The sequence below is a fragment of the Carassius carassius genome, chromosome 47 (genome assembly GCF_963082965.1).
Source record: "Carassius carassius chromosome 47, fCarCar2.1, whole genome shotgun sequence".
Lineage (NCBI taxonomy): Eukaryota > Metazoa > Chordata > Actinopteri > Cypriniformes > Cyprinidae > Carassius > Carassius carassius.
Genome location: NC_081801.1, coordinates 23,390,734 through 23,417,646, shown reverse-complemented (window position 1 = coordinate 23,417,646; position 26,913 = coordinate 23,390,734). Strand labels below are relative to the sequence as shown.

Genomic DNA, 26,913 nt, shown 5'->3' with positions numbered 1-26,913 from the left:
GTTTTGAAAGACCCAAACACCACAAAGTTTCCAAAGCGCAGTACATGTTCTCTCGCTTTCTGACTGACAATGTGTGGTTTTGCCACCTTGCGCTATTCTCGTCTGTAAAAATCTAACACATCTCATCACATTTTTTTTTTTACAGATTTGTCTACTGCGAAGAGAAAATTTGCAGAGTCATTGAACGAGTTTAAATTCCAGTGCATTGGGGATGCAGAAACAGACGATGAGATATGCATTGGTAAGATCACAACATTGTTTCATTTGAGTGTTTGTTGTTCCTTATTGTAATGCAATAAACAAAAAGTATCAGATTATACTTCGGTTTTAAGCCCCAAAATGTTAGGGACATTTGTAGAAAGCATGTGAACTCAACCTTAAAGCACCAGTTTCATCATTGTTGCATCGGTTGAGTACAGAATGATCCATGGCCATCTGATCCCACTCCAGCTCTTACACGAGATATTCATTACAAGCTTTTAACTCAAAAAGACAGGTTTTACTGAACGCCGTCCACCGGACCATTTCATTTAGCCCCTACTATGCCACAATTAAACCAAGGCTTCAGCTCAACTTTTATGTATTTGCCATAATTCCTCTTGATGGTGTGACATCAAAGGCTTAAGTGTTGGAACCTGTGGGAATTTTTGTGGCTTTCTGTAAGTCCTGGCACCTTAAATGGAAACTTGCTGAAATCCTGCTTGGCTGAATCTGATGAAGGAACGTGTATTGACTTGCCTTTTTTTCCTGATCTCATCTTCAGTTTTAGCCTTGCAGGCCTGTAGTCTTTCACTTCCTCTTGACCTTGTTCCTTATGAAGTTGAACATAAGAACTTTATTATATCTGGACACTTTTTTTAGTAATGCATCGACTGTATGTCTTTAGAGGTTTGATGATTTCGCTGCTTTAATTATGATAGAAATACTAGTGCTAAGCAGTAAAAAGTTAGTGTCACCATTAATTTTGCACATATTTAGAGTATTTGCGTTTGCAAAAGCATTCGCTGCAGATATGACTGCCATAAAATCAGTTGTATACAATGGTATTAATATAATTGGCTTCGGTATAGCAGCACTATAATACAATGCCAAAGAAGTGCACTTAATTGTATTGTAGCGTACTTCAAATCGTAAAAAAGTATTTTTAAAAACCTGTACTTGCAGATAAAACAATATTAATGAAATAAAATAGCACTTAAGTATACTTAAAGAAAGTACACTTTTGTGCCTTTTTTAGTGCTTGCTGTAGCAACACACTTCAGAAACCCTGCTTCCTCAGCTCCACCTGTATAGATCTGCTAACAATTTTATGTATGCTGAATATGGGGGGGGGGGGGGGGTTACTTCATATATTTTTATATGTGCAGCAGCAGTATTTCCTACATTCTCATAGCAGCATGTTCACTAGTTTGAATGTCCACTGAGGAAAGCGATATATTTGTCATACTATTCTTTCATCTGTTAAGGGTGATTTCTGATGACAGCGCTACTCAGTGCATTTGTTGGCTGCATCTTACAAGGTGTTATTATAACTGAAAATATTATAGTTGTTTACAACCCTGTTTCAGTCTCTTTCAATATAAAAGTCTTAACTGCTGACTCATAAAAACAGTCTAATAGTGGAATGATGTAACTAAAATCACCATCTAACACACACAGTTTCTCAATACTAGATACTATGATAAAATTCTGACGCCCTGGAGCTCATATTTTCAAAAAAGTCAAAGCTAATTTCCAAACAGACGTTATCTTTATTAACAAACCACATATCTGAAGTCTAAACAACTACATTCTTGCCTTAAAAAACTCTTACAACTTTACATTCTGTGACACAAAAACAGTTTTTTCTATGTGATACAAACTGTGAAATTGTTGGAGTTCTGTTATCACTAGAATATCGCACTGCTGGAAAAGTATTGTGATTATGAGATATAGTTATTATTTTTAAGAAAAGATTTGGAGGAAAAGATGCAACATTGAGCTTTGCTTTGGAACCTTCAGAAAACTTTAAGAAACTCGATTTTTCTCAGAATTGACTTTGCTGACTTAGTCGACTTCAAACGGGTGTAGCTCAGTCATTTTTCGTCCGATTCCAACAAACCATACATCATTCTGAAGGAATGTGAAAATAATCATTTTTGAAAATTTGCTCATTGTGACTCATTTTACCAGCACAGGACACAAATGCATATAAAGATGCACTTAAGTCCTACTTAAATGGATCAAAAAAGCTATTTTTTCATCCATTTAATTCCATTAAATATATATTTATACCATAACACATTTTCAGTTAATTGTAAATAAGATTCAGGCATGTCTGAAATATATTACATTCAGTTTGCATACAGGTATATATTCTTTTGAAGTATTATTTCTGTAATAAGTACTCTTTTTAAGTGTTGCAAAGTGAAAAAGTATATTTTAGTTTTTTTGCACAATACCAAACACATCAATACTGCATGTTTGCACCTCAGTTTTTTCTCGCCTAGAATTTTTTTTGTTTTGTTATAGGTGTTAAATATAGTCTTTGCAGAAGCTGGTATGTGGTCACGTGTTTTTTCTTTTTCTTTTTCTTTTTTCTTTTTCTCTTTGTTGTCACCTTCTCATGGTTGTCACACAGACTTGTGTATGTTAAACACAAACCTTATTGCTCAATTTTGCCAAGTAAAAAATGTGCTGTGAAAAATGTTGATCTTGGCTTGGTTTTGAATAAAAATGTCTTACTTGAAATCTCAGGGTGTCCCTTTTGAATCATAAAATGACAAATGTCTGACTTCAGCTCTTGCAGATGCAATTTAAGCTAATGTGGTCAAGATGTTGTGTGTGATCACCAGTGTTATTTCTTTTCTTTCAAAGCCAAATCACTACAGGAGTTTGCTGGAGTCTTACAGAACCTGGAAGATGAGAGGACACGAATGGTGAGCTGGTTTCTTCATCATCACTATCATCAGCTTCATTATCACTAACAGTAAAAGAAAAGCTCACTAAAAAAACTACTACCTATTCTGTAAACTGTAACAAGCTTTATAGCTTATAGGTGTGATTTCACTTTGACACATATCCGATGTAGACACTGTGTAATGGTAAGTGGTTTATGGTTGCCAAGCAAAGCTGCAACTTGCTAATGTGTGGTCACACCGACATAGGTATCTTTATGTTTAACAGCTGTAAACGTGGCCAATCCAGTCTTATATATATTTACTGTTTTGTGTCTTTCGTTTATAACTCAAGTGTTAAAAAATGTGAAGCAGTTTTTTATGAATAATCTAATCTTTTGGTTTGGACTGCATCCACCCAGCAATAAATAAATACAAAAAAAAAAAAAAAAAAAAAAAAAAAAAAATTGCCAGTCTTTGTCGCCATATACTATATTTATGTGATGGACAGAAAAAAATACTAAAATAAATGCATAAATAAAAAGATGTTATGTCATGTCTACGGTATAAAGTCTTTATGCTTTAAAATGAAGTGGTTTTATGGCTGGGTGATATTGCAATATATATAATTATATATTTAATTCCAACTATAATGGATATACACATAAGTCCGTTTTGTTTTAAAGGGATATTCCATCCCAAAATGAACATTTTGTCATTAATGACTTACCCCCATGTCGTTCCAAACCCGTAAAAGCTTTGTTCATCTTCAGAACACAATTTTAGATATTTTGGATGAAAACCGGGAGGTTTGTGACTGTCCAATAGACTGCCAAGTAAATTACACTGTCAAGGTCCAGAAGAGTATGAACGACATCGTCAGAATAGTCCATCTACCATCAGTGGTTCAACCGTAACGTAACTTTTTCTACACAAAGAAAACAAAAATAATGACCTTATTCAACGATTCCTCTGTCTCGCCGCATAACCGTAGCGCTAATTTGGAGAACATCTGCCGAACGCAAGCACCGTACGCTCTTCTGATGGTAGATGAACTATTCTGACAATGCTTTTCATACTTTTCTGGACCTTAACTGTGTGATTTAATTGACAGTCTATGGGACAGTCATAAGCCTCCCGGTTTTCATCCAAAATATCTAAAATTATGTTCCGAAGACGAACAAAGCTTTTACGGGTTTGGAACGACATGGGAGTAAGTCATTAATGACAACATTTTCATTTTGGGGTGGAGTATCCCTTTAAGTGAGAGTAAGCAGTTCTCAAAACATATGTAACAAAGAATCGGGAGGAGCCTGGCTAAATGTGATTTTTAGAAGTAGATGATAAAAGGAACCTTATGACTTGTGTCTCCTCAGATTGAAAATGCCAGTGATGTGTTGATTTTGCCACTGGAACGTTTCAGGAAGGAGCAGATTGGAGCTGCAAAGGTGAGAGCAGAAGTTCAAATCGCTTTATGTTGTTATGGTCTTATTGTGTTTTTTAACTCCTGGCAGAATGTAGATGTTTTCAGTTATCAGTGCCATTATAGAAGTACCTTGTTCAAGGGAAACATTCTCACTTAAGGTCAATGTCAGAGTCAAAACCAGCAGATTCCATGTGGGTCGAGCCATTGTAGATAAAAGTGCATCGATGAAGCTACAGTAACTGTTTAAACAACACTGCCATCTATTGGTTATGATGTGTAAACACTCATTTTGATGTTCGTTATGAATAAAAAACTGATACAATGAATCTGTTCAATTTGACATGTAGCACAGATTTGTGCATGCCTCATTGTTTTTTTTTAAAACAGTGATTCAAATGTATTGCCAACTTTTCAGCTCCCCATCCATGCTGCTTGCAGATGTTTGATTCCCGAATGACAAATTTTAAGCGAACACATCGCTTAAAAGTACTTATTACAGAAATAGTGTACTTTAAAAGAATCTACACAAGTGTGAAACTGAATAGTGTTTTCAGACGCTTAATTGCATGTTATTTGGAATTAAAAAAAATTGTTATAGTTAATAATTAAATGAAATGAAATTAGTTGAACTTAAGACTTTGGCACACCTGTATAAGTAATTTCATACTTATATTGTCTTTGAAAAATGGTTAAAAGCATATACGGTAATGGTATGAGAGCTTCAGCATCAAACACACTACTTGATATAGTTTCATTTAAGTGTATGTGTGTATTTTGAAACAGAAACGACCCACTGTAACTGCTTTAAAAAAGTTAAATACTGCATATCCAATTTAAAATGAATATAGATGTGTACATACATGCATGGCAATCTCTACATTTAACATTTCGGCTGTTGTCTGTTTGACACAGAGTTTGCATTTTTATCCCCCAGGAAGCCAAAAAGAAATATGATAAAGAGACGGAGAAATATTGTACAGTGTTGGAGAAACATCTCAGTCTGTCTGCGAAGAAGAAGGAAGCACACCTTCATGAAGTATGTTCTGCTATTAAAGTTTTACTTGAGAATCACTAAAATGATCTTCTGTTGCACTTTAAGACTAGCAAGCATCTGGTTTGATTTTCTATAAAACATTAAATTGGGGACAGATGTATTGAAAGGCTTGATTTCATTTGTAAAAAGCATTTGGTTTACACTCTGGCATTGTAGACATCATGGACTAAAGGCTACAAAGCCCAGTTTGATGTCATGGACATCTGTGTATGTTTTCAGTTTTTCTTAATGAATCTCCCCAGGCGGATAACCAGGTGGACATCGTGAGGCATCACTTCTACGAAGTCTCGCTGGAATATGTCTTCAAAGTGCAGGAAGTTCAGGAAAGGAAAATGTTTGAGTTCGTGGAGCCGGTAAAACTTCATTGCATATTATGATATGTTATGTTATGTTATGTTATGATCTCTTCTTTGATGGCTGTTTTTCTCTCTTTTGGATGTAGCTGCTGGCTTTTCTACAAGGTCTGTTTACATATTATCATCATGGGTACGAACTGGCCAAAGACTTCAACCATTTCAAGACAGACCTCACAATCAGCATTCAAAATGTGAGTGCATTTCTTACAACAGACCCCCAAAGATATTGATATTACAAATTAGGAGAGCCGAATTAGTTCATACCTTAATGCATTAAAGGTGCTGTATGTCATTTTTTGATTGTACTAAAGCATAAAACACAGAAATACATTTGCAGATATTTTGGAAACATGCTAACATGCTTCTCCTTCTCTGTCTTTGTGGTATTTTAGACACGGAACCGGTTCGAGAGCACACGTTCAGAGGTGGAATGTTTGATGAAGAAGATGAAGGAAAACCCGCATGAACATAAGAGCATCAGTCCACACACAATGGAAGGATACCTGTTTGTGCAAGAGAAACGTAAGTTGAAAAATTCGGAGCTTTTCATATTTCTAAGACACATCTGATCACACAGAGGTTAGTGTGATTTGTGTGTGTGTGTGTGTGTGTGTGTGTGCCCACAATCCCAAATGGCGAGCCAAAACAAAACATCTCAGCAGGCACTACCATGAAGCATTGCAAGTGACGTCACTGAACGTCATTAATCTTCCTGCTTTCTCAAACTACTTGTATATTTGAATTAATCTGAATATTTTGCAGTACACCTAAAATGTGTTGTATTTCATACATATCACTAACTGTAATTCAGTTATTTTATTTTGTAGGCTACTATTTTAATAAAATATCAATGCTTTCATTTTACTTCTTGCATGTTTTGCAGCATTTTGTAAGGCTATGTTCACATCAGAGGAAAATGTGTCCCAAAACTGATTTTTTGCTCTTTTTTTTCTGATTTTTTTTTTTTTTTGTGATGGAAGTGAGAATAGCACTAACCACATGGAATCTGATCTTTTTGTTTCAGGTTTTGGCCACTTTGGCTACATTCATACTGCAAGCCTTAGTGCTCAAGTAGATTTTTTTGTATAGCTGTTCACATTTGTGTTTTAAATGTGGCCAATATCAGATTTCCAGTTTGAATAGATCATGGTTCTGAACTGATTCTTATGCTCAAAAGGACAACAAGAACAGGGTTGGCATGTTTTCACAATGAGCACAGAATCGTGATCTAGAATGTTGATCTACAGTAACGTTAAAATCGCATGAATTACAACATGACTGTTCACACTGCGGTATCATTGCAAAATGTCTGACCTGTATTGGATTTAGTACCACATACAGAAGTGGCACAGATGGGAATTGAACAGATCAGATTCCATGTGGTTTGTGCTGTTCACACTGTCATTAGAAATATCTGATTTGGGCCACATTTGCCTGCAGTGTGAACGTAGTTTGGTGCTAAATCCGATTCAGGTCAGATGTTTTGCAATGCGACCTCAGTCTGAATGGTCATATCGGAATACATGCGACTTTAATTCCACTATAGATCGACATTCGTCATAATTCTGTGCCAACAGGATTCACTTCAAAGATTTTGCATACCAGTAGTTTTTTGTTCACTCTGTGAATATGACACATTTGTGGAAAGACAGTGAGGTGTTTTTTACAGTGTATTACAGAGACAGCTCAATACAAGCTAAACTCAAAGTGTCGTACTGTAAAAAAAAATAAAAATAAAATAAGGCTCTCTTTCTCCCCATTTTCATCCTTTTTATCACCTGCTCTCAAATTTGCTGGCTTCCTTGGCATATCAGTTATAAATAAATGCAAAAAAGCTTATTCCAGTGGCCTCAGTGTTTACTTTCTATATGACAGTGCGCTTCATGCTCTCTTGTTATCGTTTTGCACACGTGGGTCAGTTTGAGGACCGTCATTAGTTCACACTGAAATCTGATGTTGGCCACAATGGGGTAGGATCAAGGAATGTAGAATATGGTCATTCAGAATAAGATATTGATATGTGCTTTATAAGTACTAATAAACAGCCAATATGCTAGTAATATGCATGCTAATAAGCAATTAGTCAATAGTGAGAATTGATCCCTAAACTAAAGTGTTACCAAAAAAGACAGTGTGAACAGCCACACACAAACACACACACACACACACACACACACAAAATGGATCTGAGCAATAAATCTGAATGCTTGCAGTGTGAATGTAGCCAAAATGAAATGTTCAGTGCGTGTAATTAGAGCATGTTTAGTTTTCTCCAAATAGATAAATGTGACTGTGCAACATTTAATCACATTGGTTAATGCATGTACCATGGCAGTTGATAAATGAAATGGCCAGTAAGTGTCCCTAAAAGATTAATGCTCTATTGCCTTTAAAATTAACATACTCCCTACACTAAATCATACTGTAAACCAGATCGATGGTGTTAAAAGAAAGAGGAAGTGAGATAAAAATGCATTTGCTTGAGCAAACTTGCCATTTTACCTTATTTTATAACTTTTATCAAACCATGTTTCATGATGCTCATACCTGAGTGCTATGCATTGCAAGTGCACTGGTGTGCCAGGTGTGCTACCAAGCAAGTTTACTAAAGCAGAAAATCCATACACATACAGCTGAATATGTGATATCCATGTTAAAATAAATTGGTTTAGAAATAATGCACTATGGCAAAGGTATTTTAAGGTGATTGCAAAATATTGTGCAAGGAAATGGCACGAATGTCCTTGTTAATTGATTTTCTGGTAATCATAATATAAATAAAAATGAATAGTTTTTGGTGTTTTACTGCCTCCAGTGTTCAAAATTCAGCTGGCATCTGCACTGTGTCGAACATATACACTGAACAAAATTATAAACACAACACTTTTGTTTTTGTCCCAATTTTTCAGGAGCTGAACTCAAAGATTTAAGACTTTTATGTACACAAAAGGCCTGTTTCTCTCAAATATAGTAAATATAGTGTTCCTGTAGCTTAATTGGTAGAGCATTGCGCTAAAAGTCGCTTTGCGTCTGCTAAATGCATAAATTAAATTAAATTTTAATTAAAATTTAATTTAAATATTGTACACAAATCTGTCTAAATCTGTGTTAGTGAGCACTTCTCCTTTCCCGAGATAGTCAATCCACCTCACAGGTGTGGTATATCAAGATGCTGATAAGACAGAATGATTATTGCTCAGGTGTGCCTTAGGCTGGCCACAATAAAAGACCACTCTAAAATGTGCAGTTTTACTGTATTGGGGGGTCCAAAAACCAGTCAGTATCTGGTGTGACCACCATTTGCCTCACGCAGTGCAACCCATCTCTTTCACGCAGAGTTGATCAGGTTGTTGATTGTGGCCGGTGGAGTGTTGGTCCACTCCTCTTCAATGGCTGTGCGAAGTTGCTGGATATTGGAACACACTGTCGTATACACTGATCCAGAGCATCCCAAACATGCTTAATTGGTGACATGTCTGGTGAGTATGCTAGCCATTCAAGAACTGGGATGTTTTCAGCTTGCAGGAACTGTGTACAGATCCTTGCAACATGGGGCCGTGCATTAACAAGCTGCAACATGAGGTGATGGTCGTGGATGAACAGCACAACAATGGTCCTCAGGATTTCATCACGGTATCTTTGTGCATTCAAAATGTCATCAATAAAATGCACCTGTGTTTGTAGTCCATAACATACGCCTGCCCATACCATAACCCCACCACCACGGGCCACTCCATTCACAATGTTGACATCAGCAAACTGCTCACCCACACGACGCCATACACGCTGTCTGCCATCTGCCATCTGCCCTGTTCAGTGAAAACCGGGATTCATCCGAGAAAGGAGAACACGTCTCCAAAGTGCCAGACGTCATTGAATATGAGCATTTGCCCACTCAAGTTGGTTACGTTGATGAACTACAGTAAGTTCAAGACGAGGATGAGGATGACGAGCATGCAGATGAGCTTCCCTGAGATGGTTTCTGACAGTTTGGGCAGAAATTCTTTGGTAATGCAAACCAATTGTTGCAGCAGCTGTCTGGCAGGCTGGTCTCAGATGATCTTGGAGGTGAAGATGCTGGATGTAGAGGTCCTGGGCTGGTGTGGTTACACGTGGTTTGTGGTTGTGAGGCCGGTTGGATGTTCTGCCAAATTCTCTGAAATGCTTTTGGAGACGCCTTATGGTAGAGAAATAAACATTCAATTCACGGTCAACAGCTCTGGTGGACATTCCTGCAGTCAGCATGCCAATTGCAAGCTCCCTCAAAACTTGTGACATCTGTGGCATTGTGCCGTGTGATAAAACTTCACACTTTAGAGTGGCCTTTTATTGTGGCTAGCCTAAGGGACAAAAAGAAAAGTGTTGAGTTTATCATTTTGTTCAGTGTAGTTACGTATTTGAAGTTTGGCAAAAATGTAAGTACATGTAGAGGATTTGTGATGAGCCTATGTTGCTTATTTATGGCTTTTAGCTCTTTACTGAAGATTTTTTGAAATCCTTATTAAGAAATGAATAAGAACCAAAGATGGTGAAAAAATAGGCGGCAACTGTTATGCTCATGTGCAGTATTACATTTGTTTTTTCCTTTCCACCATTGCTTAAAAGTTTCACCTAATCAAAGCCTTCAAAGAGTTTACCATATCTCTCCTTTTCTATCACACAAAACTTTAATGGCTTAAAACAGTGTTTCCCATCCATGTTCCTGGATGCACATGAGCACTGAATTAAACTAAAGCTCTGTAATCTTACATGGCTCCCTGTTTTATACCAAATCAGGTTCCTTTGTGTCCACATGGGTGAAGTACTACTGCATCTATCACCGAGAGCCCAAACGCATGACCATGATGCTGTTTGATCAGAAGTCTGGAGGCAAAAATGTAAGTAGTTCTTTTTTCTCTTTCTTTGTCACATGCAATCCCTCTCGTGTCCTTTCACTCAACAGTATGTGTAACCTTTGGATTGGAGAGTGGATGCTGGCACAGGCCACAAGTTTGTTCCCCATGTTGACAAGACTCTGATCTTGGCACGAGAAGCTGCGTATCGCATCGTTGAGCTGGCTCCAGTGTCGGCACCTGGCTCTGTGCCCGTCTCACTCTACACTGCCACACACGCAGGGTCAAAAGCACGACATTCGCACCAGGGACTGCATTTGGCTTGATTACATTTCAACCACACACTACCACCCCGCTGCTAAACACACAAACCTGCCAATCGCAAGAGAAATGCAATCAGAAAACGTGCTTTATTGTGATTATAGATTGAATACAAGAGTTATATTGTTTCCTGGTTTGCATGGTTTTTGTTGTTGCTAACATATTTACAAGAAAATGCTCAATCTGTTGGAACAAAAACCTTTTGATTTAATGTAGGTAAATTTCCAACCTAAAAATATTTAGATTCTTGAGTTTGAATTTGAACAGTTTCACAGCAAAATGCAAATCTGGAACTCGTCATTCAGTGATGGGCTTCACTCTGCATTCACTAAAACCAGCAGTGCATACTTACTTGCTGGCAACCCACCAAAATAAAAGCTTACTGATTTTAGGTTTGAAAATGTTGAAAACTCATATAACCCAAACTCTGTTCTGTTTTTCTTTCAACCCAATGTTTATGTATTGCATCTTTGACATGTCAGTTACAACAGTCATTTCAGCTCATTCTTCAGATGGTTAGAATGAACGTTTACAGTCAATAGACTTATACTGGAGGGTTAGCAGGCGAATGGTCCAGAGGGATCACAAGCAGGAATTACAAACTCATATTGTTAAGCACACGGTGGAAACCAATCGTCAGATAACAAATTGACTGCCTTTACACTAATCTTCAACATATTTTCATTAGGGACACATTCTCAGTAATTAGTAAGGTAGTTGTAAAATCTACATAGGTATGGGGCAGGATTAAGGGATCTAAAATATGATCATGCAGAATAAGTCATTCATATGTGCTTTATATGTACGAATAAACAGCCAGTATGCTAGTAATATGCATGCTAATAAACTAGTTAATAGTGAGAATTGGTCCCTAAACCAAAGTGTTACCATCAGTCCTTGAATTTCATGTTTTGGAAGCAGGAAAATGGTCAAACAAAAAGATCTGACCTCAGGGCCAAACAGTGATGGCTAAATGACTGGGTGCATCTCCAAAATGGCAAGACTAGCCCATATGGTCCAATCACACAGAAGAGCAAACTGCTGAAAAACTTAATGCTGTCCATGATTGAAGGATGTCCAAACACACAGTACAAAACAGTTTGCAGTGCATGGGGTTGCGTCGCCTCAGAGTGCCCATGATGACCCCTTGTCCACTGCCGAAAGCACCTACAATGGGCCCGTGAGCAATAGAACTGGACCACTGGATGCCTGGTCTGATGAATCACATTTTCCTTTAGATGAGGTGGATGGCCGTGTGTGTGTGCATCGTTTAACTTTGAAAGAGATGGCAGCAGGAATCAGGATGCACATGTGAAGTAACATAAAGGATGTGGCATGTATGAATATGCACCAAAGTGTAATACTTCGGGTATTAATATCTGAATACCTAAATGCTTTTATTACTGAAAACATGAATTTCCAAATGGTGCACTTACTGTGTACATGCAGTCTTGTTGATTTATTGTAGACTAGACCACAGAATCCCTTTTGTCAGTTTTAGTTTCATGTGAGTACTCACAGGCACCCTTGTTTCATCTTTCTAGACATTTCTTACATTCTGTAAGCATACACAGTTTGTTTAGTACCCAGTCCTTGTGCTAGCAATATGCTGTCACCTTTTCTGAAATGTGAAGAGTGTAAAAAAAAAAAATAGAGAAGTGACTCCGCAGAGCGGAGTGATAGAAACGATTAGACTGTTAGTGAAGAGGACACTGAAGGAGAGGACGACAGAACTCCAGAGACATGCGTGTATTGTGTTGCTAGTCGGCAAAGGAGTTGAGAAGTGTTGGAATAAAAATAGCTGACTGCATTTGAACACCCATTCCATGGCCATACTTGCAAGAAGATAGGAAGTAACCTGACACATTATTATTTATTTATATAATCATTTATGTGATGACAGTGTAGTTGGTAAATATAGAACGTCTGGTCACATTTTCCAGTCGGCCGTCCAGGCTCAGATAAAAATCAAATAAGCAAAACACTGAAAACTGTTGGGCCTATAGTAAACCATGTTTTTTTTTTCAGGGAGATGAGGAAAGCTTTACGCTCAAATCTTGCACCAGAAGGAAATCAGACTCCATCGAGAAGCGGTTCTGTTTCGACATCGAAGCTGTGGACCGGTGAGTTGCATTCCTGCCACCAGATGGCACTTTGGTCCACGTAACATTCAGCGGGAGACACACTTCCTGGCTGCTGCTCAGGAAACGGGGTGGAGATTTGAACTAGGTCTGTCAGGCATGAGGAGAGAGAGTACAGCTTCGGCCTGTCAGAACTAGGAGGGGAGAGATAAAGTGGCCATCTTATGGGATGTAGGCAGAGGAAGGGAGCCGATTACTTTACACTTAACCTATAGGCCAAAAGATGCTATAAGCCCTAATGACATAATGCTGGGTTTACATCACGCTTTGCAAATTACATATATATGTCAGTATTTTAGCCTTGCTTCCCAGCAAAATTGTGTAATATAATAAGATTTATCTCCAGAGAATATATCTTGAATTTCTTTCAACACTTAGATTAGATTTTAAGCATAAACCTTACAAAATTCTGTTAAATTTGCATTTAAAATATATATTATTTGAATCAAGGATGTGCATTGTTGGTCAAAAGTTTACCAAGACTGTGTTCATTCAAAAAGTGATAGAAAATACATTTATAATATTACAAAAAGATTTCTATTTCAAATGAATGTGTCAAATAAATAGACTGGGTTTTCATCAAAGAATAAAAATAAATAAATAAATAAAAATTTAGTTTAAAAATAAGAACCTGTACTCATAACCGAGCACAAATAATGACTGATAATAAGAACAAAATCAGCTTATTATAATAATTTCTGAAGGATCATGTGACACTAAAGTCTTATTTAATGGCTGCTGTGCATTCAGATTTGCATTACATTAATAAAATAAATTTTAAATATTAATATAACATATTGAAACAAAACTTTTATTTAAAATGATGAAATAAAAAGTAATTTTAAATTGTAATAATATTTCAAAATATTACTGTTTACTGTATTTTGGATCAAACAAATGCAGCCAAAACATTAAAAAGTCCTAATTATTCAACACTTTTGACCAGTGGTGTATAATTTCAGCTAGTTTTAATTTATGTAGTTTTAGTTCTCAAAATACAATGATGTTTCTTAGTTGGTGTTTTTTTTGTTCGTTTTTTTTTTACTGAGAAAAAAAGTTCCTACTTTTATACACCTGATACAAAGCAAATCTGCATGTGGTTCGAAATCCTACCTATCAAAATTCTGCTTTATAAACATTTAGCTGGATTTTCAGAAAATATGTCTCAGTATAAAGGGTCACATTGAGATTCAGGTGTTTTAAGTGTGTATGTCACAACATTAGATATAATGTGCAGTACACTAAACATTCTACATAGTGTTTTTTTTTTTTTTTTTTTACATGTTTTCAGGTGAAAATATTTATACAAAATTAGAAAATAATCACATTTAGACATAATAGTCATTAAGAATAGGGTGATGCTATGCAGTGTCTATAGCTGTGAGTCAATTCACTCATTTAACTTTGGCTGTTTAGTGAGTGACAATTTCAGACATTGCATGCACATGAGTGTGTATAATACATCAATGCCTTTGTGGCTTATGATGCCTTATGATTCAGTGTCGATGTGTCATGATGAAGTTATCTAGTTAATTATTCACAAATATATTTTACACAAAACATGTTGCAATTTTGCAATAGCCTCCTTCTTTTGCCCTTCACAGCAGCAGTGCACCACCACACTGTAAATCTATCAGGCTTTCCTGTGCACAAACTCAATTAAACATCCCCAGGTTTATTACCATAACTCTTCCTGACCTGGCATGGCCTAACCTTCAGTTGTCACACAAGTTAATGGTGTGTGAGTGTGTGTACTCCTGATTTACTGATAGAGCTGCCATACAAACACACAGCACCAAAAACTGGCTCTTACATTGTTATATGCTAAATCAATCGAATTGTTAAATCTATCGGACTGAATGTTCGTACTGTCATTTTGCAAGTCATGAAATCCTATCAATTTGTTCAAATAGCATCATCTGGTTTATCTACTTTTGTAACCAAGGGTAATGACTTATGTGTGTTTCTTCAACTATGAATGCTTTTGCTATTGTGGATTTAATAAATAGCATGCAATTGACATTGTTTCCAAATGATTAATTGCATGCTATTTAGTTTAAAGAGTTCATCAGTTGAACTTAATTGCTATTAAGTTAAAGGGTTAGTTCTAGGGCTGCAACTAACGATTATTTTGATAATCGATTAATCTGTCGATTATTTTTACGATTAATCGATTAATCGGTTTATGTACTTATATTTTAGTTTTTTCCATTTTTCCCCCCCAAGTAAATTATTAATAAATGGTCTTTATCCTTCAGCATAGATTTTTAAGAGATTTTAACCATTTTGCACTGTCATATCCTAATCAAAAATATACCTGGAGTTGTTTTATTGTGTTAGTAATCCTTTGTCGAATTCTTCTGCAATCAGAACACTGACCCATACTCTAGCAAATTTCACAAGGAGATTTAAAATAATGTTTTCACCATGGCAGTCCTTAGAGCTCCTAAAGTAGTTTAACATCCCGAACGAAGCTTATTAAGGAATCTTTCAGAACATATTTTCACGAAGAATAAGGATAAAACAGAATAAAATTGCAGTGCATTGTATTTTATTATTTACTGGGAAACAGCTTTATAGCTTTTGCTGTGAAATTGTAAACAATCCTTCGAATAAAGTGCCAGTGGCATGAAACCTGAATGGAACTCACAATTTAAAGTAAAATCCATCAGAAGGTTGTCCAGAAAAAAAAAATTGGACAGTCACACACAAAAAAAGAGCAGTGAATACTTAGAAAAAAAGTGCATTTCAAATATCTTTAAACATTTACCTCTCTCATTCAGTCATAATTAGGCTGCACGACTGAATTTTGAACTGGAAAACTACAAACTGATCACAGAACATGTTTGTAAAGCTTTAAATGTTAACTGTTAAAAAGCAATGTTATCAGCTTTTACGACTAAACATTTGCAAACAACATTGTACTGGAGAATCTGCACAAATAAAAGTCTTAGGGGCCGTTCACATATCGTGCCTAAAAACGCGTGGAAAATGCTAGGCGCACCGCTTTCTCCTTCTTTCCAAAGCGCTCGCGCAGAAGCGCCCCTGAGGCGTCTGCCTTTGATAAGCAACCATGACGTGCTCTCTCCTTGAAGACGCGGAAATTTCAGCAAAGGATAAATGGATTTGCAGCTCAAAAAATCGCTTGCAGTAGCTCTGCTACTAAATTTATTTCAAAATGGAAATCCATATACAACTATGATCAGCTGTTCCTTTCATCTTGACTGAGCTTTTAACGTTGTTACGGGAAAGGATGAAGCTGATTGGTTAGTTCTTGTCACATGACCCGCGATGCGCTTGCAGCATTCTGAAAAGTTGAGATGTTTTTAACTCGATGCGATGCGGTGTTGGAAATAACGAACTTGAGCGCGCAAAAGACGCGATATGTGAACGTCCCCTTAAACAGTTCAGTAGTGCAGAGTTTACAGGTTACTCTTCTTTTTTGAAGGCTCAAAGTAAAGTACTCCCAGTCTCCCACATCCCGCTAAATGCTGCAGAGACGCTGTTCGGGAAGCACGTGACATAAAACGAGGCCAGCTATTGGCTATTCGCTACTTCTCCTGCTGTACTGGCTGAGTAAAACCTCCGGTGGCTCATTACTGCCACACTTTGGTCACCGCAGATTTGAAATATGCACGAAATGAGCCGCTTACGTCCAATAAAAGTTATTTAGCAACGAATCGATGACTAAATTAGTTGACAACTATTTTAATAACCAATTTTATCGATTAAATCGATTTGTTGTTTCAGCTCTAGTTAGTTCGCCCAATTTGCAAAATTATGTCATTAATAACTCACCCTCATGTTGTTTCAAACCCGTAAAACCTCCGTTTATCTTCAGAACACAGTTTAAGATATTTTAGATTTAGTCCGAGAGCTCTCAGTCCCTCCATTGAAGCTGTGTGTACGGTCTACTGTCCATGTCCAGAAAGGTAAGAAAAACATCATCAAAGTAGTCCATGTGACATCAGAGGGTCAGTTAGAATTTTTTGAAGCATCGAAAATACATTTTGGTCTAAAAATAGCAAAAACGACGACTTTATTCAGAATTGTCTTCTCTTCCGTGTCTGTTGTAAGACTGTTCAAAACAAAGTAGTTTGTCATATCTGGTTCACGAACGAATCATTCGATGTAACCGGATCTTTTTTAAACAGTTCACCAAATCGAACTAAATCGTTTTAAACGGTTCGCGTCTCCAATACGCATTAATCCGCAAATGACTTAAGCTGTTAACTTTTTTTAATGTGGCTGACACTTCCTCTGAGTTCAAACAAACCAATATCCCAGAGTAATTCATTTACTCAAACAGTACACTGACTGAACTGCTGTGAAGAGAGATATGAACACGAGGCCGTGCCAGATAATGACTCGTTCACGAGTCAAGAACCGTTTCTGTCAGACGTGTCCGATTCGAGAACCGAGGGGCTGATGATACTGTGCATATGTGATTCAGCGTGAAGCAGACCGACACACAGAGCGTTTGAACCAAACTGATTCTTTTGGTGATTGATTCTGAACTGATTCTGTGCTAATGTTATGAGCCCAGGTAAACCGAAGGCTTGCAGTCATTGCCAATGACACCATTACGTCGAGCGCAAAAGAACCGGTGAACCGTTTTCTTCAACTGGTTTATTGAATCGAACTGTCCAAAAGAACTACTGGTGATCCGAAAACCGATGCAACCGGTTCTTGACTCTTGAACGAGTCATTATCTGGCTCGGCTCGGTGTTCATCTCTCTCTTCACAGCAGTTCAGTCAGTGTACTGTTTGAGTAAATGAATTACTCCGGGATATTGGTTTGTTTGAACTCAGAGGAAGTGTCAGCCACATTAAAAAAGTTAACAGCTTAAGTCATTTGTGGATTAATGCGTATTGGAGACATGAACCGTTTAAAACGATTCAGTTCGATTTGGTGAACTGGTTCAAAAAGATTCGTTTACATCGAATGATTCGTTCGCGAACCGGATATGACAAACTGCTTTGTTTTAAACAGACACGGAAGAGAAGACAATGCTGAATAAAGCCGTTGTTTTTGATATTTTTGGACCAAAATGTATTTTCGATGCTTCAAAAAATTCTAACTGACCCTCTGATGTCACATGGACTACTTTGATGATGTTTTTCTTACCTTTCTGGACATGGACAGTATACCGTACATACATTTTCAATGGAGGGACTGAGAGCTCTCGGACTAAATCTAAAATATCCTAAACTGTGTTCCGAAGATAAATGGAGGTCTTACTGGTTTGGAACAACATGAGGGTGAGTTATTAATGACATAATTTTCATTTTTGGGCGAACTAACCCTTTAAACCCAGTTAAAATTTATAATCAAGTACTTTAGATCTGATTTAATGTTCAACACATCAAAAAAGTGTACTTCTTTAAAACATGACAATATATTATTAAAACACAATCATTTCAATGGTTCTTTAAATGAAAACTTTTAGATTGACATTATTACTTTTAAAAATGAAGTCTTTAAGTGCATTTAAGTCCAAGTGGCATTTTATTAGTATCAGTATTATTGTATTATTCGCAAGTACAGTTTTTAAACAATACTTTTGAATTTTAAAGTCCACTACAAGTGAAAATTGAATACAATTAAGGGTGGCTTTGTAGATTTTATAAAAAATAAATTGTCCTAGAACACAAAGGCTTTCTAGTTTATTTATCTACTAAGAGTGTCTGACTGGAAGTATACATGCATCACAGGAGATTTTTGTGTGTGTGTGTGTGTGTGCATGTGCATGTTGTTGACTGTACCGCTGTGTATGCTTGCGCCTGGACGTGCGTGCATGTTTCAGGCAAGGCGTGATCACCATGCAGGCGCTGTCAGAGGAAGACCGCAGACTCTGGATGGAAGCCATGGACGGAAGAGAACCGGTACTTTATCTGAGCAATCAAATCTGATATCGTTTGACATAAGAGAGTTTGCATGCTTGGCACTGCTGTGCATAAGATAAACTGTGTTCTCATTTTGAATGCATATTCATTAGACTTTTTGCGTCTCATAAATATGCATGTTGAGGCCTTTAGCTTGTGTTCTTTTTGAATATGAATTCAGATATAGTGGATTAGTTGAGTGTTGGATTCATAATTGAATTTGTAATGTATTGTAGGATGATTTAGGCTCTGTTTCTTAATCTAGTGAGCTGCCTCGCTAGCATACTACCTACATAGGCTGTTACCTTTGTGGGGAGCATGGGAACTCATCAGTTACTGATGAAGCACTCTTTAGCACTCAAATAGTGCTTATCACAAAAATGTTTTTGAATATTTCCTATTAATATTATTTGGTTTTGATTAAATAACTAGTTAAATTATGTTACTGTAAATGGTGCAGCTCTTCTGAAACCCTCCACCTCCCCCAGCTCCACCAGTCTAGATCTGCTATCTGATGTATGTACTTTATGTCTATTCATGAAGCAGCTGCTTATCTTACACATACAGCAGCGTGCTTAAACTATTCTGAAGGTTGTCATAATTATAGATAGATAGATATCAATAAAAATGCTGCCTATGTACGTAGGCAGTTCACTAGGTTTTAGAATAATACATGTCTCTTTCAGTGTGATGAAGCCTGTTTTCAAAGCTTTTAGCCAACAGATTATGCATGTAAAATAGTACAAATGAGGCAGTGGTGTTATATGCTGTGATGGCTTCTCAGCTGGTACCACTAAATTGTACTTGTTATGCAGAATTTTTTTTCTTCCAAAGCTTCTCTGTATTAACAGCCACAAACCTGACCAAAATGTCTTGTCTCACAGGTATACACCCTGAATCGTGACAGCCAGAATGAAGCTAGTAAGTATGGTGCTATTTCAGTATTCTACATTTTTAAATCATAATTCATTTGAATCACAGAATCATACACACTTATCATGCTGGTTCATGAACACTTTTTTTGTTTTGTATTACTGCTTGTTTTACCATGGTGGTGTAATGATGTTTTTGTTTTCCTCTCCCAATTAACTTTTATTTAAGTGGCACAATTAGATGTCATTGGCTTCAACGTTGTCAAAAAATTCATCTATGCCATAGAAACCAGAGGTATGCCTCATGTTGTTTGTTAGAAAAAAAGGTCTGATGGTGACCAGCACATGAGTCTGTGTTTTTTTTTTCTTTCTTTCTCTTATCAGGTATTGATGAACAGGGTCTATACAGGATTGTCGGTGTCAGCTCCAGAGTGCAGAAATTACTCAGCCTGGTCATGGGTGAGAATCAGGACCCTGCTGCTGGTTATTTTGTTTTAATTAAACCAGGAGATTTAAATGAAATGAATGTCAGCCATAAATGTCACATATACCATTTCTCAGCCTTAAAACTGTTTTGAGGATGTTTTTAATCTAAGTTTTAATCAAGTAACATGCAATTAGGTGTCTGAAAACATTACATTCAATTTCACACTTAAGTATATTATTTTTAAGTATATCATTTCCAGAATTAGAACTCTTTTTTTTTTATGGTATGCTAAAATATGTTCCCTTTTAGTCGGTCACCCTCGACATCACGTCAGTGACAGACGAATTGGGATCTCGCTTCGACAGACCAATCTACTTCGGGTGTAAACGAAACAAGCCAATGCACACGGGCATGCAATTATTGCATCCAGCTGCTGCTGGTCACAGCATGAGCATAAAAGGGCAGCAGGTGCAATGCATACCAGCTTTTCGTTTCAGAGCCGAGTGAGAACATCGTTCTGCTCCATCCAATTGTCCTCAGTGAGCTACAAGTTCAATGCATTCTTAAAAGCTTCTGGTGACGGGTGATGGTCACGATTGCTGCCTCACGTGCCTGGGCATTAAACACGCTGAGGTGGAGGCCCCTGCCACGATCTAGTGTTTGTCCAGGCTGCTGCCAGGCGAGGGCTTTTTTCCAGCAGTAGCACAGGATGTTTGCTGGGGTTGAGCACAGGGACCTGGTGCTTCGGCACCTCAGCCTGTTGGGTCTTCGGGTCAACTGGGAAGAGAGCAAACTCTTCCCAACCCAGAGGATCTCTTTTCTCGTTATGGAGTTGGATTCAGTCAAACAGACAGCACACCTCACAGAGGAACGTGCAGGGTCAGTGCTGACCTGCTTGAATTCGTTCAAAGGCAGGACGGCGGTCCCATTGAAACTATTTCAGAGGCTCCTGGGGAATATGGCAGTTGCAGCAGCACTTACACTGCTAGGGTTATTACATATGAGACCGCTTCAGCACTGGCTTCATGGCCAAATCCCGAGGTGGGCGTGGCAGCGTGGAACTCACCCGGCAAGCACGTGCTGGTCCAAACGGACAACACAGCGACCGTTGTGTACATCAACTAACAAAGCGGTCTGTGCTCCCGTTACATGTCGCAACTCGCCCGCCACCTCCTTCTTTGAATACAGAAGCTTCTGAGGTTAGTTCATGCCATTCACATTCCGGACCTGCTCAACCATATTACTGACGAGCTGTTTTGAGCTACGCTCCCGGGCGTCTCCATTCATCGGACAGTCCAGCTGATTTGTAGATGTTTCAGAGCCTCTCAGGTAGACCTGTTTGCCTCTCCAGAGACATCTCACTGCCAGTTGTTCTACAGGATCTACACTCTGGCACCCCGTGTCCAGACCTCTGTAAACTTCATGTTTGGTCCCTGAATGGGACGCGGAGGTTCTTGGTGACCTACCCCAAGAGGTAGTGGACACCATCACTTCGGCAAGAGCACAGTCTTAGAGACACGCTTACGCCTTGAATGGAACCTGTTCGTCGAGTGGTGTTCTTCTCCTAGGAGTGTTGCATCCTCCTGGGTGCTGACTCATAGCACCTCACTGACCTCACCTCGCTGAGATATTTGTAGAGCTGCGGTCTGGACGACCCCTAACACGTTCACTAGATTCTATAGCCTTCGTGTGGAGCCAGTATCCTCCTGTGTTCTCACCTCAAATCGGTACTGTGGCACTGAGAGCCCCGGTTAGTGTCCGCTTGTTAAAATTACTCCAGAGTGTCCGTACCATAGACCCTATTGAGCTCCTCCATCCCCTTCGGCAGCCATACTTGGTGGAACGCCTGGTGCCAGGCCTTCACTTGAGGAATCCTCAAGAACCGGTAAAAGGCCGGGTTCCATATGTGAGACCTAAGTGGATCCCATATGTGTAAAGTCCACTGTATATCCTCAGTGTTCCAAGTGGAACGGGTACATTTTCCCGGTGTTATCCAATCTCACTGAGTGGGTAGTGCTACGACAATGGTGAGTGATTTTCTTGTTGTGAGCCACGGCCCCAAAAAGTGACACAGGTGGCTTGCACAGGGCACTGGAAGGGGCAGCATCCATTGTGCTTTGGCAGAGGATCCCAGTTCGTCGGTCACCGACGCGATGTCGAGAGTGACCAACTGAAAGGGAACATCTCGGTTACATATGTAACCCTCATTCCCTGAAGGAAGCAACGAAGATGCCACGTCCCGTCGTACTGGCTGCTGTACCGTTGCTCAGCTCCTCAGCGAAAACAAGGTATGCATTGCACCGGCTGCCTTTTTTGTGATATATCCAGCTGCAGCTGGATGCAATAATTGCATGCCAATTTGTATTGGCTGATTTAGTTTACACTCAAAGTAGATTGGTCTCTCGAAGCGAGATCCCAATTTGTATGTCACCGAAGTGACGTCTCCATTCACTCCTTCAGGGAATTAGGGTTACATACGTAACCGCAACGTTATTTATGCATGATAGTTACACCATATTTCATTTAGTTATAAATGGTTTTAACATTTTAGTTTAATTTAAGCCATTACATTTAAACTTTTTTTGGAAATAATATAAAAGTTCTTTAAAACCACATGAAACCAGCATTTGAAGAAAGAAAGAGTACATTTCTAAGAAAATTACAACTTTTAAACATTTTAAACTATATTTTTAATAGGTTTCTTTGTCTTTATCATGTATATTCTTATTTTTCATTGTCCCTGGTAACACATTTTGTCACAGCTCTTTTTTTATTGCAGTGTGAGCGCTCTAGTTGTCACAGTGTCACATTCATTATCAAAGACAGCTTTGTTGATTTATAGTGGAATGTATTTAGGTTTGTTGCATTACTCCCATGCAGTGTAGACAGATATATTGATTATTATGTGAGTGACCTAGTTTTTCATTATGCATTGCTCTCGTACGAACAGATATGTTGATTGGCAATGGTTCTTTTTTTTTGTGGTGTTGAATCGTTTGCATGGTAAACACATTGTTAGATTTCTTTTTAAATTCATTTAGTTCAATAAAAATAATATTAATCTGTCAGTGTTGAATGCATTTAACTTTTTTGTCACATGCCAAAATTTATGTGAGTGCCTCTCCCATATTACAATATTTTTTACTTTACTTTCAAAGCACATCTGCCTCCATTAATATCATACAGATTATACAAGTATTATATTTGTGTATAAAGCTTCACTTAGCAAGGAACCATTATTATCAGCACACAACCCTCTTTACATGCAAAAAGTAATAGGAATGCCGTCATACCCTGCAGTGAAAACAGGATGAATAGACTTTGATGTTTTGTTACTCACCAGATCACTGGTATTTATCTGCCTGATAATGACTATGACTATGACTATACTGTTGCTTTAGGAAATTGTTTGCAATTTTTATGCTGATTAACTGTTGCAAGCATGCATTCAGTGGGTATAGAAAATAATCACCCCTTTTAAAATTAAGTCTTTGTTTTATCCAGCTGTATTTACTCGGTGCAACTTATAACATCCAAGTGAAGGAATTAACATCAACAAAACTGAAAAAAAAAAACTGGATAAAAGAGCCAGGAGGAAACTGGTCAGAGAGGTGACCAAGAGACCTACAGCAACTCTGAAGCAGGCCATTGTGTGCACGTGACAACACAACAATATCACAAATTCTCCACAAATGTGGCTTGTATGGGAGGTTTGCAAGAAAAAAGCCACTCCTCAAGGCCACATACAGTCACAGCTTAGCTTTGCCAAAACACAACTTAAAGATTCTGAAGCAGATGAGAATAAAATGTTATTATTTGGCCTCAACACCAAACAATATGTCGGAAAACTAATACAGCTCAGCATCCAAATAACAGCTTTCCTCCAGTAAAGCATGGAGTAAAGCATTGGTAATATCCTGTTATGGGGGTGTTTCTCTGCAGCAGTGACTGGAGCACTTGGATGGGGCAAAATACTGTCAAATTCTTGAGGAAAATCTGCTGTCCTCTGCCAGAAAGTTGTCAGTGGGAAGAAGGTTTACCTTCCAAAGCACACAACAAAATGGAGCACACAGTGATTGATGGAGAAAAAGGTGAATGTCTTTGCATAGCCTATAGTCAGAGCCCAGACTTATACCTCATTGAAAATCTGTGGATTGACTTGAAGACTGCAGTCCACAAACACTCAACATCAATATTAACTGAACTTTGGCAAATATTGTCTAGATGTGTAAAGTTAGTAGAGACATATCCCAACAGAGTAAAGGCTATAATAAAATCAAAAGGTAGTTCAACTAAATACAGACACAAGGGGGTGATCCTTTTTCCAACTCAGTGATTTGTTAATTTTTTTTCTGATATGTTGGTGTTATATCGTACAGAGCCCCGCACGTGACATGCAAGAAAAAATTTATAAATCGTCCGCAAAATTTACTAATTTGTTCTCTCAATTTATTAATCGCGTACACAATTTAGAAAATCGAGGGAACAAATTAGTAACTCGTGTGGACAATTTATAAATCGAGGAAACAAAATAGTAAATAATTCGTATGATTTAGCCTACTTTATTTCCTGCATGCCATGTGCGAGGCTTCGTAGTATCTTTTACTTGGATGTTATAAGTTGCACTGAGTAAATACAAAAACTGTGTCCATCTTCATATCATGCTGCAAAGCAACAAAATGTGATTGTTTTTATTGGGGGTGATTATTTTCTATACCCACTGTGTGCATACCCACTGTTTGCTTGCACATACTGGCAGTGTGCTGAGTTGGTAATTCCAAAGGTTGAACAGAGGTCACTGGTAAATTAAATCTTTCTTCTAACCATGGGGTCTATAATCCTCCTCTAGACCCCAAAACCTGTGCAGATGTGGAGCTGAATAGCACAGAATGGGAGATCAAGACCATCACCAGTGCAATAAAGCACTACCTCAGGTACCAACCCACCACTTAACATATGACCACATGACATCAACCGGGCTATACTACACAAAATTTGTTTTACCTGTCTTGATTTGACTGGCTCCCACAGTCTCAAAAGTTACCTTGACTGCTAAGGTATCAGCACTATAATTGCTTAGACTCTGTGCTATTAATTAAGGCATACAACTTTTAGAAACCATGTAAAACATATTGGTAACTGCTGTAACAATGATAAAATAAACTCAGAACACTTGCATAGTGAACAGTTGGGACCCTTCGCACAGATGAGTCAACAAGCTAGCAGTGTTCTAAGCTTGTGAATGCTTGAATCTGACTGGCTGACAAACATTCTAAAAGATGTGCAATTATTTTAAGCGAAACATGGCTAAAGTTGTTCCAGGTCTTGACCACTTTGCATGTCCAGATCACTTCACCAAATAATTTCAGTTATTTCAAAGGTCCTTATAGCCTACAACAGCCAAACAACCAAAACCCACAACAACACTGACCAAGCAAATAAATATAGTAAACAACAGGATAAAAATGCCAAATTGTTTCCATGTTTTTGCCCCAAAACTTTGTTTTATTATTTATGGAATACATACTGTGTTGCTCCTGTGTTCTCTCCCTTACAAAAGTGCACACATACAGTACGAACACATACTCACACACATGGAAACATACACATGCACAGAAACGTGTTTTCAGCACTGATCTGACGATTTTATCAGTAAAATAGTTTAGCAACTTGCAGTTTTGCCAGTAGTAGAGACGCAGCTGCCTGACACTGTTTGGAGATGCACAGGCAATTCACACATGCTTACTTTCTCTCTCTCTCTCTCTCTCTCTCTCTCTCTCTCTCTCTCTCTCTCTCTCTCGAGTGTTTCAAGAAGTGCTTGAGAGGTTTTTGACACCGAAGGACACTTCAGCGTTATGTGCCTAGTTGAGGAGCACGTTCCAATCTTGTTTTCCTCTCTTCTCGAAGGGAGGAGAGGCAAGCATCTGCGCCTCGCAGGCCAGTTCCCCCATTATATCCAAGGTACTGCGGAAGCTGGGGATCGCAGGTCGAGCTGAGTCATCCTCTTTGAAGATTTCTGCCTTGCCATCCGTAGCGCTTCAGACCACCTCCCATTTGAATGGCAGGGCGTATGTGACAGCAGGTTAGGTTGATGGTTACACATCATGGCAGTGTTACAAGCCTATCAGGCTGAATTGCTGAAGGATTTGGATAAGGGCAGAGACAGTTGAGGAGTTGCGCCATTCCAAGTAAACTGTTGCTGCCATTGGTCTCTCAGTGGTGGCTATGGGGACTACGGATCTGTGGATCTTTTGGCCTTCAGGAAAAAGAAAAGGACTATCTTCTCGATACTCCGCTTTTGCCTACTGGACTTTTTTTGGCACTTTCATTGAGTTGTTGGTGGATAAGTTCAAAGAGTCAAAAGCGCAATCAGCTGCTTTCAGGAAGTTCATTCCTCAGAGCTCCAAATACTCCTCTGGGGGGGGGGGGGGGGTGATCTGTCTAGAGCTGAAGTTCATAGACAAGATCAAATGTCTTGTGTCACTAACTGTGCACCTCTTTCTAGGAGTTCGCAGTGGAAAGTTAACGATAACAAAGGGAATAATGATCTCAGGGATATCCTAGATAAGAGACGCAGTGATCGCCTGCATCCCGTGGCTGGGACTCCTTGATCATTTTCTTCCCTTCCTCCCCTTTCCCCCATCTAGTGTTATGGCCACTGCGTATATCAGGGTCTGACTCTGGACTAATGATGGCTTATGTGTTCGCTCTGAGAACATCAT

General features: G+C 38.4%; 1 protein-coding gene across 2 annotated transcripts in view; it reads left to right on the top strand.

The window, feature by feature from the left end:
- LOC132130034 (rho GTPase-activating protein 26-like) overlaps positions 1-26,913 on the top strand; it is a 78,851-nt gene that overhangs the window by 29,291 nt on the left and 22,647 nt on the right. For both annotated transcript variants that reach the window (XM_059541620.1, XM_059541621.1), the window contains exons 2-15: positions 146-241; positions 2,857-2,918; positions 4,253-4,324; positions 5,237-5,338; positions 5,599-5,709; positions 5,799-5,903; positions 6,105-6,234; positions 10,489-10,589; positions 12,894-12,988; positions 18,814-18,892; positions 19,777-19,813; positions 19,994-20,059; positions 20,149-20,223; positions 25,041-25,125. In XM_059541620.1, coding sequence (XP_059397603.1) covers positions 146-241; positions 2,857-2,918; positions 4,253-4,324; positions 5,237-5,338; positions 5,599-5,709; positions 5,799-5,903; positions 6,105-6,234; positions 10,489-10,589; positions 12,894-12,988; positions 18,814-18,892; positions 19,777-19,813; positions 19,994-20,059; positions 20,149-20,223; positions 25,041-25,125 — 1,216 coding nt within the window. The remainder of the gene's footprint in view (positions 1-145; positions 242-2,856; positions 2,919-4,252; positions 4,325-5,236; positions 5,339-5,598; positions 5,710-5,798; positions 5,904-6,104; positions 6,235-10,488; positions 10,590-12,893; positions 12,989-18,813; positions 18,893-19,776; positions 19,814-19,993; positions 20,060-20,148; positions 20,224-25,040; positions 25,126-26,913) is intronic.